Here is a 16487-nt window from a genome sequence, read left to right on the forward strand (position 1 = left end):
TTGCCCATATAATCTAGTTTGCATTTGGTCCATACTTCTGCGTCGCTCCGAGTGGAGAAATCAAGCATTCTTCTGGTTAATTGACTTCAAATGGACTTGTGTTAACAATCTGATGGTTCTTAATTCTGAAACCCTATCAAACACAGGCCAAACTAATGTGACATTCCAAATACCAAATTAGTTTGCAGTTTGCAACTAAAGCAACAGCGAGGAAACACCAATATGTACCAAGTACAATACTGGAACTATTGTTAGAATCCTGCTCATCAAATTCCTCATCGTAAATGCAATCACATTTGAAAAGGGTTTAGATCATCTCTAGAACCGCAGGGCTCCTTTTTTTGTAACTATATATTTACAACGTTTGGTCCAGCCATCCAATTTCCACATGCACAGAACGAATTCCAGGAGTAACTTATGATCTTTGCATACTGCAGTCATCAACCTAAGGAGACTTCCAATTACTATCAGGAGTCGAACAATGGTAAAACTTGTCAAGCTGCAATTCAGAAAGGGTCTTCGTTCTCTTCAAGGTATCTGCTCCAGAAGGAATTTTTGTGCTACTAATGCATTTTGTAAACCGGCTGATAGAAGTGAGAGATCCTGCAAGACAGCGAAACAGAAATAAGCACCATCCTCCATCCATGTGTTACAGAGACGGAAAATGCCGGAGATGAGAAAAGGTCGTTACGAGAAGGAAATATCACCATGTCCATGCTGCAAAAAGTTCTAAATTATAGCTTCATCATGAAAGATTTCTTGGTTAAATGCATGGAATCTCCTAAATTTTCATCTAGTGTAGATAAAAAGGAACTTGTTTTCAACTCGCCGACAGGATTTGAACATGAATGACCTGGACTATGTGCAGAAGTGAGAAAACCTGAGTTGTTTCAACAAAAGTATGTCTGATTGAGCCTATACCAAAAATAGGCTTACCATCTTATTAGGTTTATCACCAACAAACATCATGCAACTTGATCTACAAAAAGGACATGCAAAAATGAAAGCAAGGTCACAAAGGAAGAACATTTTTTTAAAAAAATTTGCAAAAATATAAGAATTATTAAAACTAATGACCCGCTATAGAAAGAGGATGTCTCCACTATTTGCAATCATGGAACACCTCAGCAAGAGCGTAGGTGACAAAAACTAACAAACAAACAAGAGAAACCTTCTTTCTGTTTTTTCAATCTAAAGGCCCAGTACATAAATATGCAACAACATAGTCATCATTAATGCAGATCATTGTGTATGCATGATAGACTTCCTAAACTGATACAACCCTACTGCCAACCAGGCTCTAAGACTCATTCAAGCAAGGAAATCTTTCACACTGCTTTACTCCTGCATCAAAAATTGTTTTCCACCCTCCCATTAATATTCCAAATATGAAGCTTAACATTTTGCATCACATGAAGCTATGCTTCCAGTTATATTTTCAAGGCCATCTCTGTATGCTTCATGCTGTTTTTGTCCTTCAACTTCGTAAATTTATCCATAATTACGTGGTTCCTGCTGCAAGCTATGTCTTTTCAACAAGTTAGGCATCATCACTGTTACCATTACTCATAGATCAACAAGACCATCAAGAAGCCAAATAAAACCTACAAGGTCAAATCAAAAAATTTCTAAAATACATCAATTATTATTTTGGTATTGTACACCAGAGATAGATCAAATTATAACTAGAATTATCATTAATAAAAAAGAAATAGCTAAGAAATCACTCTGTTGTTCTATGCCATTGCAGAGACTACAACTGTCTGCAGCCACATACAAGATTTCAGAATGTCACAGAAGATTTCCATTAGCCACCGAAAAGAAAGATACACACAGATGAAGGCATGGAACCCCATGTTTTTTTCCCCCCTCTAAGAATGATCCCCAGCACCTTCCCTGCAGGGTTTGTGCCAGCAGAAGCATCTGTTGCCAAATATCTCACTCAAAAGGCCATTCTATGGGAATTCTGTGACATTTTGATTATCATCTAAAGGAGTGCCGATGGAAAATTTGATTGAAAACATATTTAGATATCTGATGGTCAAACCTGACAAATGAGAAAGAATAATGCAATAACCAATGAAGATATTAATCCCTGAAAGCAACTTTTCAAGGTATGCACTAGAATCATGGAGAAGGTAGCATATTTTGTAAAATTTAACCTGCCCTTAATCCATATGAGCTCCTCCAAAACCTTCATATTGCTCATAATTTAAGTTTGACTTTGAGTTTTGACCCATCTTGCTTTCCTGCTGAAATCACGGTGTCCATCATAACCTGATACCACATCTCCTCTTTCACCTTTATCTTCCCTCATCCTCTCTCTCCAAGCACTTTCCTCCCAACTAGTGAACCTGCGTCCTTCCCTTTGTTGCACTGGCAGGCTCTACTGCTCGGTACTGGTTCAGGGTTTTGGAAGCATGGTGGTGGGATCAGTTGTGGCATTGACAGCTGGTGACATCTCTAGGCAGGTGAGAAAGAAAGAGGGCTAGGCAAATTCAAGGAATAAAGGAAGGAGCCAAACCCAAAACCATATCAGGATTCAAAAATATTATAAGAACATGATCCATATCTGGACCTGGATCCAGGTCACATGTATAAATTTGCACCTATATCAGAATCTATTCAGGCATGGAACAGGATATGGATGGACTTCATCCAACCTATTTTCAGCCCTATCTAAATCATATGGATTTTAGAATTAATATCCAGCCTCTTAGCTGCAATTATTCAATACACAGAAATCATCTAAAGATATCGTTTAGAGAATTTTTTTTCTTATACTTCTTCCACAGAACCCACAACATATGTTGGAATCATCCTCTATAATATCAATCTTGTTCATGAAACAATTTAAACTCCAACCTTTGATGAAAAGCATTTATTGATTGCCTATCAACCCTTACCCTCTATCTGGTACGAAGGATGGATTGAAGGAAAGATGAATGGAGGAGAAAAAATGGATGGAGCAAAGGATGTATAGAAAATCCATCCATCTTCTTATATGTTTGGTGAAATATAGAAGAATGAATAAAAATGATTCCCTCCTCTATTTGGTATAGAAGGAATAAGAGAAAGGATGGATGCTATTTATATAACATTTTTACTAAACTATCCTTTGATAAAAATATTATTATTATCAATTTATAATACTTATACCAAAAAAGTAAACAATGTATAAACTTGTAATCTATATAATCTATAATTATATAAAAATCATATAAATATTTAATTTAATACATTATTTTATAAATTAATTATTAATAAATTAATTATATCAATAATTAATTAATTTATATTATATAGTTAATTAATATTATACAAATAGTTAATTAAAAAATACTAAATATAAATAGAAAAATAGAATATAATCTAATTATTTAATTATAATTATAAAAATTATATACTAAATTAAAATAATGATTAATAAAGTTTAATAGCATATATACAAATATATATAAATAATATGAGTAAAAAAGTGAAGAGGTATTATAATTTTATCAAAAAAAAATTAATGAGAGATAATTTTGTCAATGCAAAAATCCATCCTTCAATGTTCTATCCATCTTTCCTTCATCCTTTCAATTTAGGAGGATGCAAATTAATGAGCTAGGGTGGATGGACAATCCCTCTTTTTTCATCTATCCTTCCTGTAACTTTTTAAACCAAATGGCGGATGGAGGCCATCCATCTTTCCAATTCCATCCATCTACCCTCCCATGACACCAACCAAACACAGGGTTAGAGATCCAGCAATTCACTTCAATCTCAGAAGTAAGAATCACTATTTACCAACCCCTGCAAATCATGTTGTTAGGCATATTTATTGATCAAAACTTATTGCAGATACCACTCCTACTTCTTATGTCACTCAAACTGTGAAGTGTGAACATCATTAATTGTCATCCTAACCAAACACTTTCTTGATCAGTTCCTTTTCTTGGTTTCTGACATCCAAATCTTCCATGACACAATTAAAGAAAATCAAGAATGAACAGATAATCTCATGTTTCCTTTAAAACCATTAACTTCCTCAATCTTCTTCAAATAATCTTCTTGTTGTATGGTTCAACCTTCCATCAGGATCAGGCTTCGTCAGTCTTTTTTTATGAGTTTTTGCCACCTCCAAACCCTGCAATCTCCTCTGTGTAATTAGGATAAGTTAGAGATGGCACAATATTTTACCTCCCATTCCGCAGCACCATTTTTTTTTTTTTTTTTGGTTCAAACTTATCAAACATATTTATGAGCTTAGCAAGGAGCAAGTTGCATGAGCATCAACCAAAGCAGATATTAGGACAAGGTCTTTTTCTTTTAACCTTGATCATCCAATCAAAACAAAATATTCTGATGATTCAACTGAGCAATCGAGAATTTATGCCCCTAACATGTTGATGAATTCTGAACCATTACCAATGTGAATGGCTATAGTATGATTCTGTAATAGAACGTCATGAATAAGGCTTCTAGATGATGTACAAGGCATACATATACAATTTCAAATGTTATGTTTGATACAATTATAATTACATCCTATGATTATCATCAAAACAAGTTGTAATGCTTTTAAGATTAGAAAGCACTCTTCTATACCTGAATAAAAAACTTAACTATGAAACGTTGAAAACGAGCAAGTTCGTGTTATCTGCATGTATGCTGTGTAACCCATTAAAGAGTATGATATGTAAAGATTTACACATATTAATCTTGATTTCCATCCTCCAGCTAAACTACTTTACCAGCAAGCAGAAATTTTTGAAACTTTCTTGACTGATTCACCATCCAAGTTCCTCACAAATACGGAATTCATGGGAAGTCATCATGACCTACATAAGTGATGCAGAACTAAGTATGGATGGCCCGAAATATATGGTGGACCTAAAAAGCAAGCAAATTTTAGGGTTTGGCTCAGGTTTACTCTTGCTATCCAGATTCAGGAAGCAGGAAAGAAGTGTAAAATCAAAGGATTACCGGCTAATAAAAGAAGATTTAAGCCTGCCCTTGCTATTAGAGGACTGTAACAAATGTTTGAAACCCCAGAATACAAGTTTTAAGGCAAATTAGAATGATTCAATATCAGCATTAAACAGAAAGTCAGGTTGTAATCTAATAGTACTGTAGAATACAAGAACAAGAGTGCAGAAAATAAAATAATAGCAACAATCTGGAAAGAATATATCAGATTTCAACCCTAACTTGAATGATGTAGACAAAAGCAGAAACTCAGATCTGTTCAAGATGAGAATAAAATGACCATCAAAGATTATATGACATCTTTATACTAGACCATTCCAAGAAGGTGCAGGTAAGAAAAGATCTAACTGATTGTACAGATCATGTTCAAATGGGAACAAGTTCTTGGTGAATGGTGATGGACTTGTTGGCTGTATAGTTCAGTACTCGTAGATCAGAAGCACAAGTCGCATAAACCCCGTCTTTTTTATTAAAAAGTGATTTGACGAGAGAAGGGTCTACGATCAGATTCAAAAATGGGGTTGAGGGAGTGGGCCCAGAAAAAGCATCCAAAAGCAAGCCGTGCAATCCGGTTCTCTTTCCAATGACATTAGGTGGAAAGGGCGCTAAGAAGGTTTTCTTCACATAATGATGGCTTTTTCCATATATTCTTTGAATTTTAGTTATGTAAAACCGACAAAGATGCGAAAAGTCTCAAGTTTAAAAGAGGCATCGCGTTTGCTTCTCCTTTTTTTTTTTTAAGCCTTCTTCTAAATTTTGGAACTAGGAGATTCTTAACATAATTAGGGCCTGTTTGGATAATTGGACTGAAAATCACATGGGATTCATGGATTGGGCCAGTATAACCAGCAATACAAGCTGGGCTAAACCTCTATTCATAATTACCCAAGAGTATCTTTATAGTGGGCCAGCCTAAATTCTGCTGGGAGGAAAAAAAGACCCACTAAGACCCGGGATATTTATAAATATAGGCCTAGCCTAGCCAGTAACCTTATGATTTTGCTGGTTGCATGGGCCCAATCCACGAATCTCACAGGATTTTCAACCTAGTCATCCAAACAGGCCCTTAGTTCATAATTTTTCTCTTTTGGTAGTAAAGGAGGATGATGCATTTCTTTTCCAATATTTGACATCCATTTGTTTATAATGATTTCATCAACTGAATCTTGAAGTTTGAAAAAAGTACCTTGAAAGGATACCCACAGAAAGCTTATAAAATAAACATACATGTGTATGATACATGTGAATAGCTAGATCATGCGGAATATGTTAGGTTTGCCAATATTAGGTTTGGCTAAGGAGGCTTCGAGCTAAACATATTATAGTAGCAAGTTAGGTAGGTGGACGAATCTAAGCACTCAAATGGGTTTGTTATTCAGACAAAAAGTTTCCAACTTAAATCTATATATATATATATATATATTTTTTTTTTTTCATTTTTCATTTATGAATTTTATTATATTTTCCATTGTAGTTATGTAAATTTTTTTATGTTATATTACCTTTATAAAGCACTAGTGGTGTCAGATTACCACAACATTGTGCAAAAACATCACCTCCTTTTCCTAGAAAAAGAAAATTAATTATTTGTAAGCGTCTGGATGCCCAATTTCCATGTATTTATGTAGTTGAAACTACATATTCCTCAAACTCTAGTTAGGTAATATTCAACAAGGATAAGGAGCGTCTCAAGTTTGAGTTAGAGGAACTGCATTTTTCCCTGTCTTAGATTTTTTCTAAATTTTGGACTAAGGATATTTCTAATACAATTAGCTTATAAATTATTTTTTGGTAGTAAATGAGCATTATGCATTTCGTTTTCAACATTTCTATGTCCATTTGATGATCATAGTTTCATGATTAGATTCTTGAAATTAGAAAACTACTTGTTCTAAAGAATGTCCATATAAAGCTTCTAAATTATGAATACAAGTATGTGCATGCATGCATTAGATCATGTTGCTTGGTCAGGTTTGCAATATCAAGTTTGGCAAGAGAGGCTTCCCAACCTAAATATATTAGATTTGCCATATTGGGTAATGATTCCATGTGGAAGATATTAGCAAGTTAGGTGGGTGATTCCCAACCTAAGCACTCAAGAGAGTTTTTATTAATGCCAAGTATTTTCAATTTAAATCAATAAATATTTTGTTATGTTTTATTTTTGTTTATTGTCAAATCAGCATTCAGCATTTTTTTCATAATTTTTATTATAGTTTTAGTTATTTTTTATTATTTTACAGCACCCTTATAATACCCTTGTTTTAAAGAAACTTTATTATCTGTCAGTGTTTGGATTGTTTTGATGCCCAACTCCCATGTATTTATTTGTCCAAAGCTTCCAATGCTAGTATCAATCATAAATCCAATATATTTCCCAATGAATATATAACACTGATTAGACATTCCTAATGATTTTTCTTTTAAATTTCTTACTAAAATAAAAGATAATTTTATTTATTTGGATTCATTAAATACTTTCATTGATACTGTTAAGAATATTAATTTATTTAGTCTTCTTGCAAACCATTTATTTGTTCCTCAAATATTCCATTGTCTTTGTTTTTGTTTTCAGATCGATTTTTCAATTATTTATCCTTATGATTCTACTCTGTTTCAAACCACTCCTTATCTTACTCCCATTTAACATTAGGATATTCTCTTTTTCCTTTTAATATTGATATGATCACTTAGTCTTTAGCTCATTATTTAAGTTTTACAAAGACATGCTTAGTACAAATTCTTCCTTCATCTTCTTTTTTTTTTTAATTTTAAAAATTTGATATCATTCACATCAATTTATCTTTACTTGTTATGGTAAATTTAAAAAAGACTAATTAACTTTACATGTAACTTAAATAACCATTATGAAGTATTGGAGTATATGTACAGAAATAATTGGGGTATATGTACAAAAATAATTATGCATATATTTGCATATCACTTTAGTGTTTTTTGCTTCCCCAGCGTTGCAGGAGTATTTTGATTGTTACTATATATTCGTATGAACTTCATAATGTAGTTACCTTCTCCATAAATAGATTCTTATGCCATCCACCCATCCTTCTATATAGTTGTTCAATGAGAGATGAAGATTTTATAACAAATACACTTGAGTAATTATTCCTACCAGAAAAGAAAGGCCTTTGATGATATAAGGACAACAACGTAATGAATTATGTCCAGAAACACAGCTCAGATCCATTTAAAAAATAAGTTAATCTGGTAGATTTTCTACTAAAATCAACATATTTAAAACTTTGAAGATGTATATAAATGAAAGCAGTTCTTCAAAGCCCGAATATAAGATCACTTTAAGATATTGGGTAGATTTGATTACGCTCCCAATTACATTCAAGGACCCCATGTTTAAGTATCATAAGACACAAGATTTGAGATGACTTATAGACATTGACTGGGAACACAGTTCGCAAGCTCTTACAAATTTTCTAGATCAGTGCAGTTTGCACCAAAATAATGAGCTCCGCAACTTAATATTTTTACATAATTACTACAAAAATGTAAAACATAATCATAAATTTGTAAACCATTGTATATATCATATAGTAATAGCATATAACGTAATTTCCCATCTGACAATGTGTCAATAAGTTGTGTTCATTTGGATGCTGGAGCATTTTATCCAGCAATAAGATTCTGTTCTAATCTTATATAACCAAAAACTTAAAAGAGTTTGAAGAGATGTTGTACAACCTGGAGGACATTTTAACCATAATGAGATACTTTTATTCAGAGCAGCTGGCACAAAGAAAATCACCTCTGAAGTCAAACACACAATCACAATTTCAGCTTCTTACATAAGCTTTGCAACTGTAGCCTTTGGAATGGTTACATCAAACTTTCAGTTTCTTCAGTAAATGATTCCATGGACAACAAAAGGCTCTGTTGCCTCAGCTGAAGTAATTCAGTGAGAAAGATTTGACACCAAACGTCCAGACTATAGCATTGACCAGTCTTGTCCGATGAAAAATAAATACTATGATATGTAGAATCAATCACCAAAATACAGCTATGAATAGGATACAAGCAATAAAAAAAGATGTGTTACAGTCAAAGAACACCAAGATTAAGACTAAGATGGCGATGCAACGGAGATCAGAACAGGCTGAAAATGGAATTACCATTGACAATATTTATACCATAATGTTGAACATGATTGTGATCAGATCACGTTCTCCATTTGATAGGATTTGACTGGGGTGAAAGAACACATAAATTTGTACCAAAAAAGAGTTTATTTTTAATTTATGGAAACCAATAACAGGAATGAGCCAGGATATGATTGTAAAAGCACGTCAAGATTTATGTAAACATGTCAAGATTGTAAAAGCAACTGAGATTGAAATTAGCTTGAGATTGCAAAGCGCTAACTGCTATATCAGGACATCGATATACAAAGTTTACTCATAAAGATGATTTATTAATGACAAAAAATATTCTCAAGGAGACAGACAACATATGTGTGTGTGTGTGTGTCTATGTTAAAGATCACATGGACAGAAGACCATTTTTAAGATTGAAAATACAAAGTACAGAAAAAAAAAAAAGCTACAATAAAACAACCAGATAAGCATTCTAAGAAGCTAACGGACCCAAAGGATAGCTCTGATATTTATCTAGAACTATTCAGCGACAAGCAACATGATGCAAATCAATCCTGTTCTCTGTCGTAATAGACTAATTGCTAATTCCGATATTTAGGCTTACAGATAAATTAGCATAAAGTGATACATAAAAAGTAGAAAGACACCAAAATCAATGTAATCCATGATTGAACACATCAAGAAGCATGTTGTGACAGAAATGAAGCAAAGTCTCCCAAATCCCCCATGGCTCCTTACAGATCACATAAACCAAAACTGCTTCTAGACAGCAGAAAATTAAGATCTTAAGTGCATACTAATGGGTTAAAGAATTACTTTCAACGACGAGCAGTGATTCGATGCATCTCCATTAGTTGATTGAGGGAGACCGCACTCCACCTCTCACCCTCCTGTACTTGTGCAAAAAGCAGTTGTTTCACAGAATCTATGCAAATGCTCACGTTGCCAAATCCATAGACTGGAAGACCATTGTATGATCTACCAGGTTTTGGCACAAAAATCAACCCTTTCTCTATTGCATAAGCCTCAATAAATTCTTTAAAGCTTGTTTCTGGTGGTGCACTGCCTCCACCGTTCACATGAATGTTTGAAGATGTTGCAGCTTGCTGTTGGGCCTCGAATTGCCTCCTCTCTGTCACTCTTAAATAGCTCACATTCTCTCGAGCACCAGGTTGCACAACCTCCATTCCCTCCACTGCTTGGTTCATCATGTCTAAACCCGTACTTAGTAGAACACGAATCCGCTCATTGGCAAGTAATTCCGGAGGGAAAAGCCCCTTCCAGCCTATATACCACTGCATAACTTCATTAAAATCAGGATTCGAGCATAGCCAGTGGTATAGAACCTGCTGCCACTTGCTGAAAAATTCGACCTCCAACAAATGAACCATATGGTGAATCGGGATTGCAGCTGCCCACATCATTACCCAGTTAAACTGATCGAGTCTCTGATTAGCAGGGTTTATTTGAAATTCCTGCAATGCAATTTTCAACTTCGGTACTATGTAGCGTACAATAAGGTGCTCCCAGCTAGCTGCATCAAACACATCCTTCCATGGAGACAGAATAGCATAAGCTGATGCATCACTTGCATGCCACGCATGAAGAACATTACCCAGCTTGTAGCGTATCGTGTGATAGAGAGCTTCCAATCTCTGTCCCAGCAGTGGAAGCCATGGGTGTATCCAAACATGGATGGGGACAGTCTCTCGGCGAGGATCCCATGAATCCACAGCGGCTGTCAGTTTTGGCATGACCACATTCTCTAAAATGGATTGAAGAACCACTGGAGGTAGCAGCCGTTCCCAAGCCTCCAAGAACCGAAGCATTGGCTCTGGGTCCCTAGCCTGCCAAGTGTTGGTTCCCGATATCCTCACTGCAGGGAAAACAACCTCATTGACCAGCTGGGCATAGGGTGAAGTGGTCAATGCATTGTCCGAATAATCAAATGGCTGATCCCCCTGCAACAAATCCCTCCAAGAGGACATGAGATTCCATCCATGTGATGGGTTCTGCAGCGGCTCCCAGCCCTGAAACACCCGGATCAGCAACGGGTATGCAAATGAACAGGCAATGCATGAAAGGTTGCACAACGTGTAATCCTCTTCATACTGATCCTTGAGATCGCTGAACGTTTTCAGTAATGAATCCAGCGTCAAGGCTCCCGAAACGTTCTCCTCCCTCACCTTCTCCAACACACCAGCTATCCTCTCCAGCACTTGAAGCTGTTGCCTTTGCCGGGCCTCCTCCTTCAAAATCTTCTCCTTTTCCCTCTGCAAGCTCACTACTTTCTCCCTTTCCCTCCTCAAATCCCGGTCAAGCCTCTGTATGTCGACCTCGGTAGTATCCACGATCAATCTCACATTATACTGAAGCTCAGGCATCGGCACCTCGCTCTCCTTCGCCTCTTCCTCCGCATTCAAATTTTCCAAACTCGTCAGCACCTTGACCTGCGGGCCTCTCATATCAAGCACCTTCTGGACAACCTCAATCCCCTGCTCCTGCTTCTTCGCCAGCAGCTCCTCGGCACTCAAAATCTCAGCTTTGTTCTTCCCTTGCTTCTGCTTCAACCACCTCTTCTCCCTGGAGCGACCAACAGCCACAGAGTTGGCTGCTGCCTTCTCCTGCGGCACAGCTTCTTCCAAAACTGGCAATTTCGCTTCTTTGTAATCATTAAACCCCATTCCCATGTTCTTCGGCCGGAGCTTTGCCTCGATCGGAGCAACAATTCCCTGCTTGTTCTTCCCCAATCCGCTTCCTTCCTTGTAACCCATCAACTTCAAAAGCTTCATTCCGATGCCCTTCGTGTGGTTTTCAAACTTACCAATGTCCTCTGTGCCAGTGACATCCCTCCTCCCAAGGGATTTTCTCGTCGATTTAGAACCCTCTTTCTCCCTCTGCCTCTCCATCTCCTTTTCCTTCTGCCGCCGCTGAGCCCCTTCCTTGATCTTCCTCCCGAACGCCGTTGGGAGGAAATTGTCCTCGTCCTCCTCCTCGACCTCACCGGCGCCGTTCTCCATATCCTTGGAATCGGCGCGGAACCCTAGCCCATATCCCAGGCCCTGGCTAGGATTAGGCTTGTCGGCGGGGGGATTGTGGGCGTCTTCCTCGAGATTCCGGTCGATCTCCTGGCTGGGCATGACGGTGCCAGTGGAGACGAAGTGGACGGGCTTGGAGAGGTCGGGCTTGGAGATGAGATCGCCGCGGCGGCGCTTCCGGGAGCGGCGGCTGCCACCGCCGTCGGAGTCAGAGTCCGACGAGCCGACGGCGAAGGTGCCGTAGATGGCGTCGTCGCGGGTCTGTGGGGCGCGCTCCTTCCGGCGGCGGTAGTAGAACTCGCCATCGATCCACTGGCCGCCCTCGAAGTCGTTCTCCATGCCGAAGCGCTCCATTCCTTGGTAGTCGTCGTCCATGGCGCTCCTCTCCTCTCTGCTAGGGTTTCCCTTCGCTCTCGAGATGCTTCTGCTTCGCGATGGATTAGAAAAAAAAAAAACTTTTTCTTTTAACCACCTCTTCGAACGCGCATGGAAGCTGTTTGGTCGCGGTATGCAGATTTTGTGATCGGAAACCGCCTCAAACTTTTTTAAGTCGACCGGTGACTTGAGTCGGTTAGGCTGATCAAACTCGAACCCAGACTATTACCCAAAAAAAAAAAAAAAAAGAAGCTCGAACCGAGACCATATGATTTGCAACGCTGAACTTGAACGAATTGGGCTTGACTTGACCTAAGCTCCTCTTTTTTTTTTTTTTTTGGATAACAAATGGCGGGGGGGGGGGGGGGGGGGGGGTGCGGGCGGTGTTGGACGAACCCAATGGAGCCCCTCTCCATTAGAAAGTACCATCAAAGTACCAGAAGATCAGTGCCGCTTCTAACACTGACACCCAAAGGGATCCTCCATACATCATTTCCCTCCGGCATTTATTCATGATTCGAACCTGAGTCACTTGCGTGGAAGCGAAAGCTCATTCTAACTGGGCTACCGTCATGGCAGCGACTTGACCTAAGTTAAACTAGACCTCCAATTATGTTTTAGGTCAGCATGATTAGCTTTTGTCTTTAGGTTCGGGTTGGATTTGGATGGAGCAAACTATTAACCACCTTGGAGATATGGTCTGACTACCCCTTGAATCCAACATTCCAACCTACTCAAGTTGTATTCGGTGGGCTCCATAAATGGACTTATACTGGTATTGGAAAAACAACTAGAATTTGAGAGTTGATCGTTCGGGGGGTTTGGTTGCATCTTTTGTATGAAAGAATGATTCACCTCTTTTGTAGCTTCAACCGTTGGATTGCACAATGACCACTTCAAGATCTATGCAGACTAATAGAAGAAAAATTTGGAGTACTTTAAGATCTACGTAAGACATAATTTAGAGGTTGATGTTGTCAAAAAACATCAATCATTCTTTCATTTGAAAGATACAACTTGACATTTTTTTTAGTTGTGACATTGTTGGCTCCACCCTTGCTTAATAATTTAAAGCTCTTAGTGGTTCTTGACATGCTTGATAAAGCTGCCATGCCAATGGGGAGGTTTTTTTGAATGATGATGCTGAGGTAGAGATGGGAGTGAATGCTGGGAAGCCGAGTTCGATTAAGTACTTTAATAGTATTGAAGGATATGTGCTAATGATTTGGTCTAAGATGATAGATAAAAGATAGAATTTTGCTGTAGTGCTCCTTTATAATATTTTATTATAAAAGATATTATAGATATGATATATTATGATTTTATATATTTTATTTTTTAAAAAAAATAATATTTTTTTGTTCCTTTCTTCTTCCTTTCTCGTAGCCCCTCTGCCACATCCCTGCCCCCCATGCGCGCCCACGTTCCCCCCTTCCACCTTTCCCTCGACACCTGCGTATCGTCTGCCTCCGACATGCCCACGGGTCCTCCGCTCGTGGTCAACCACCCCCACTCGATATCCATGGCTTATCCGTGCCACTACATCCCACTGCCACATCCCCCATGGCCATCCATTGGTCGTCCATCCCCCTGTCCGCCTGCAGTCACCCCCCGCAGCCACCTACGGGTCGTCCACCCACTGCCCCCCACCGACTTGCGTTCACCCCCGTGCCCCCCTCCCTGCAGTCACCCCCTCCTCTCCACAGTCACCCGTGGGTCGTCTGCACCTCTGCCTGCTCCCACCCCCCTCCAACCCCCTTGCAGGTCGTCTGCCCCTCTGCCCACTTGCGGTCGCCACCTGTGGGTCATTCGCCTCCCCACGTCCTTGGTCCATGCGCCCCCCACCACTTGTAGCTCTTCCGCCCCCTTGCATGCCCGCGGGTCCTCTGCTCGCGTCACCCCTCCATCGGCACCCGCCTGCGGTCACCCTCCATGTCCTCGATCCACACCGTCCCGTTACCCACAGTTTTTCTACCCCCTCGCATGCTTGCGGGTCCTCCACCTACTGTCACTCCTCCACCAGTGACCACAGCTCCTCCATCTATGGCTTCTCCGTCTTCATTGGCCGGAGAAGGCTTTTTGAAAAAAAAAATTTAATTTAATTATAAATATTGCCATCAATTCGATGTTAAAATACTCTTAACCTTTGACATATTTACCACCTGCCATACATATGGACATTTAGTTGGTTGAAATCCGAATGGTCTATGTTTAATCTAACAGTCAGAAATACATAAACAGTAAAAAAACTAAAATATCTTTTGAAGCACCGTGGCAAAACCCTGAAAGGTATACTTTGGATCAGAATTGAGTTGTAAAGAAGGTGGTGGATGGAGAAGAGTTGAAGGGTGTCTCTAAAGTGGAGACCAGCGATTGGAGTAGGAGTTTTGGCATGGCAAAAATAGAGGGCTTGTCATTGCTCAACATAAAGAAGTTTTTGAGACTTGAGAAACAGTCTATACACCATGCAACATATATTTGAGCTTTACAATAAGGGTGTCTCTATGAACTAAACTAGGAAGGAAGCTTGCTTTCAATTTCTTTGGATTCTTACGTTGTTTCATCCTATTGGTTATTTCTTAGAAGAGTAATTAATTTACCCTGAACTACAATATATCAGAGACCAGGAAATCAGACAGAGTTGATTGAACTCCTGGGAAGGCTTTAATAGATTTCTTACTTCACCATCTGTTGTACCCAAGTAATTTTTCGATATAGCTAACTTCTATTGATGTGCAATGTTTAGCAAGGGTGGTTTTGCTTTTCAAGAGAAAGGGCTTAGGTGCTGATTGAGAAATTACCATGGTATAAGCTAGTTACTTCTTTTCCATGGAACAAAAAAAAAGGTCACTCTCACGACCAAGTTGTCAGCATATTATCTCGATGATTTAATATATATATATAAAAAAAGAAGAAGCAGGTGGTCTTAAAATTGGACATTAATCTGGCACACATGCAGGTGCATATCGAGCCCTACAGAAGGCATTGCAAAGTAGACATTTCTCAACTTAAACACGATGTTCATTAGGTAAGATGTCAGTCTATTATTGAAATATTTTTGCAGTACCATGCAGTATTCATTTGAAATTGAGTGAGGAGATTGCAAAAATATAAAATATTTTTAACTATGATTGTTGCGGTCAAGAGTCAAAGAGTTGAATGGCTCGGATGGTTGGATTGACTCCGCACCCGCATATGTGAGGTCTTATCTGCTTTGGCTTCTGGCACTGTTGCACGGAGCCACATAGTTTTGTTCTTTAAAAAGCACCTCATATGGAAGAGAATGTTCTAATTCATATAAGCTATACTCTCTCTTGACTCATAACCAATATGCGACTAAAGATGTCCTTTTCATCTATACTACAACATAGTCTTCCAGTCAAGAAAGAGTATGTGCATGTGAGTATAAAGCTCTTCCCACTGATGGCACCAATGTTGCGATCAAGAGTCAAGGGTTTGAATAGCTCAGATAGTTGGATTAACTCCGTGTCTGTATATATGAGGTATTGTTCACTTTGACCTCTGGCACTATTGCACAGGGCTATATGGTTTTACCCTTTAAAAGGTGTCTCACGTGGAGAGAAGATTCCAATCTATATAAGTCATACTCCTTCTTAACTCAAAACTGATGTAGGGCTAAAGATATCTTTTCCACCTATACCACAACAGTGATGATTGAAATTTTATTACTGTCACAATCATGTCCTTGTTTCAAACAAAATCTAAAAAGTCATCTTTCTACAGCAAAATTCTAATAAGAGCTATTTCTCCTTGCATCACACAATTTTGATGCCTGGCTTCCAACTTTGCAATGAATTAGTTTCAAACTAGTATAGGAACAAAATTAAGCATCATTCTCTAACATTTTTAGGATTATGTAGCTGGAAATAGTAAGGTGTCTCTATTTTTTGAACTAATGCTCCTAGTATATAGATAACCCTTAAGGTCACGTTTGGTTCCTAGAATGGAATGAAAT

General features: G+C 38.4%; 1 protein-coding gene across 2 annotated transcripts; it reads right to left on the reverse strand.

Annotated features, from left to right (window-relative positions):
* Positions 1-158: 158 nt before the first annotated feature.
* LOC105033518 (septin and tuftelin-interacting protein 1 homolog 1) lies at positions 159-12624 on the reverse strand. Of its 2 annotated transcripts, XR_012138438.1 has the most exons (3): positions 9915-12624; positions 4740-4826; positions 159-603 (listed from the first exon to the last, which is right to left on the reverse strand). XR_012138438.1 is itself a non-coding variant. In XM_010908377.4 (2 exons), exon 1 carries the CDS (start codon positions 12509-12511, stop codon positions 9917-9919), a length of 2595 nt encoding a protein of 864 aa, XP_010906679.1. In that variant the 5' UTR covers positions 12512-12623; the 3' UTR covers positions 159-603; positions 9915-9916. The 2 variants fall into 2 exon arrangements, 1 of the variants encoding a protein (XP_010906679.1); XM_010908377.4 differs by lacking the exon at positions 4740-4826 and having other exon boundaries at positions 9915-12623.
* Between the last annotated feature and the right edge of the window lie 3863 nt (positions 12625-16487).

This window comes from Elaeis guineensis, chromosome 2 (assembly GCF_000442705.2).
Source record: "Elaeis guineensis isolate ETL-2024a chromosome 2, EG11, whole genome shotgun sequence".
NCBI classification, from domain to species: Eukaryota; Viridiplantae; Streptophyta; class Magnoliopsida; order Arecales; family Arecaceae; genus Elaeis; species Elaeis guineensis.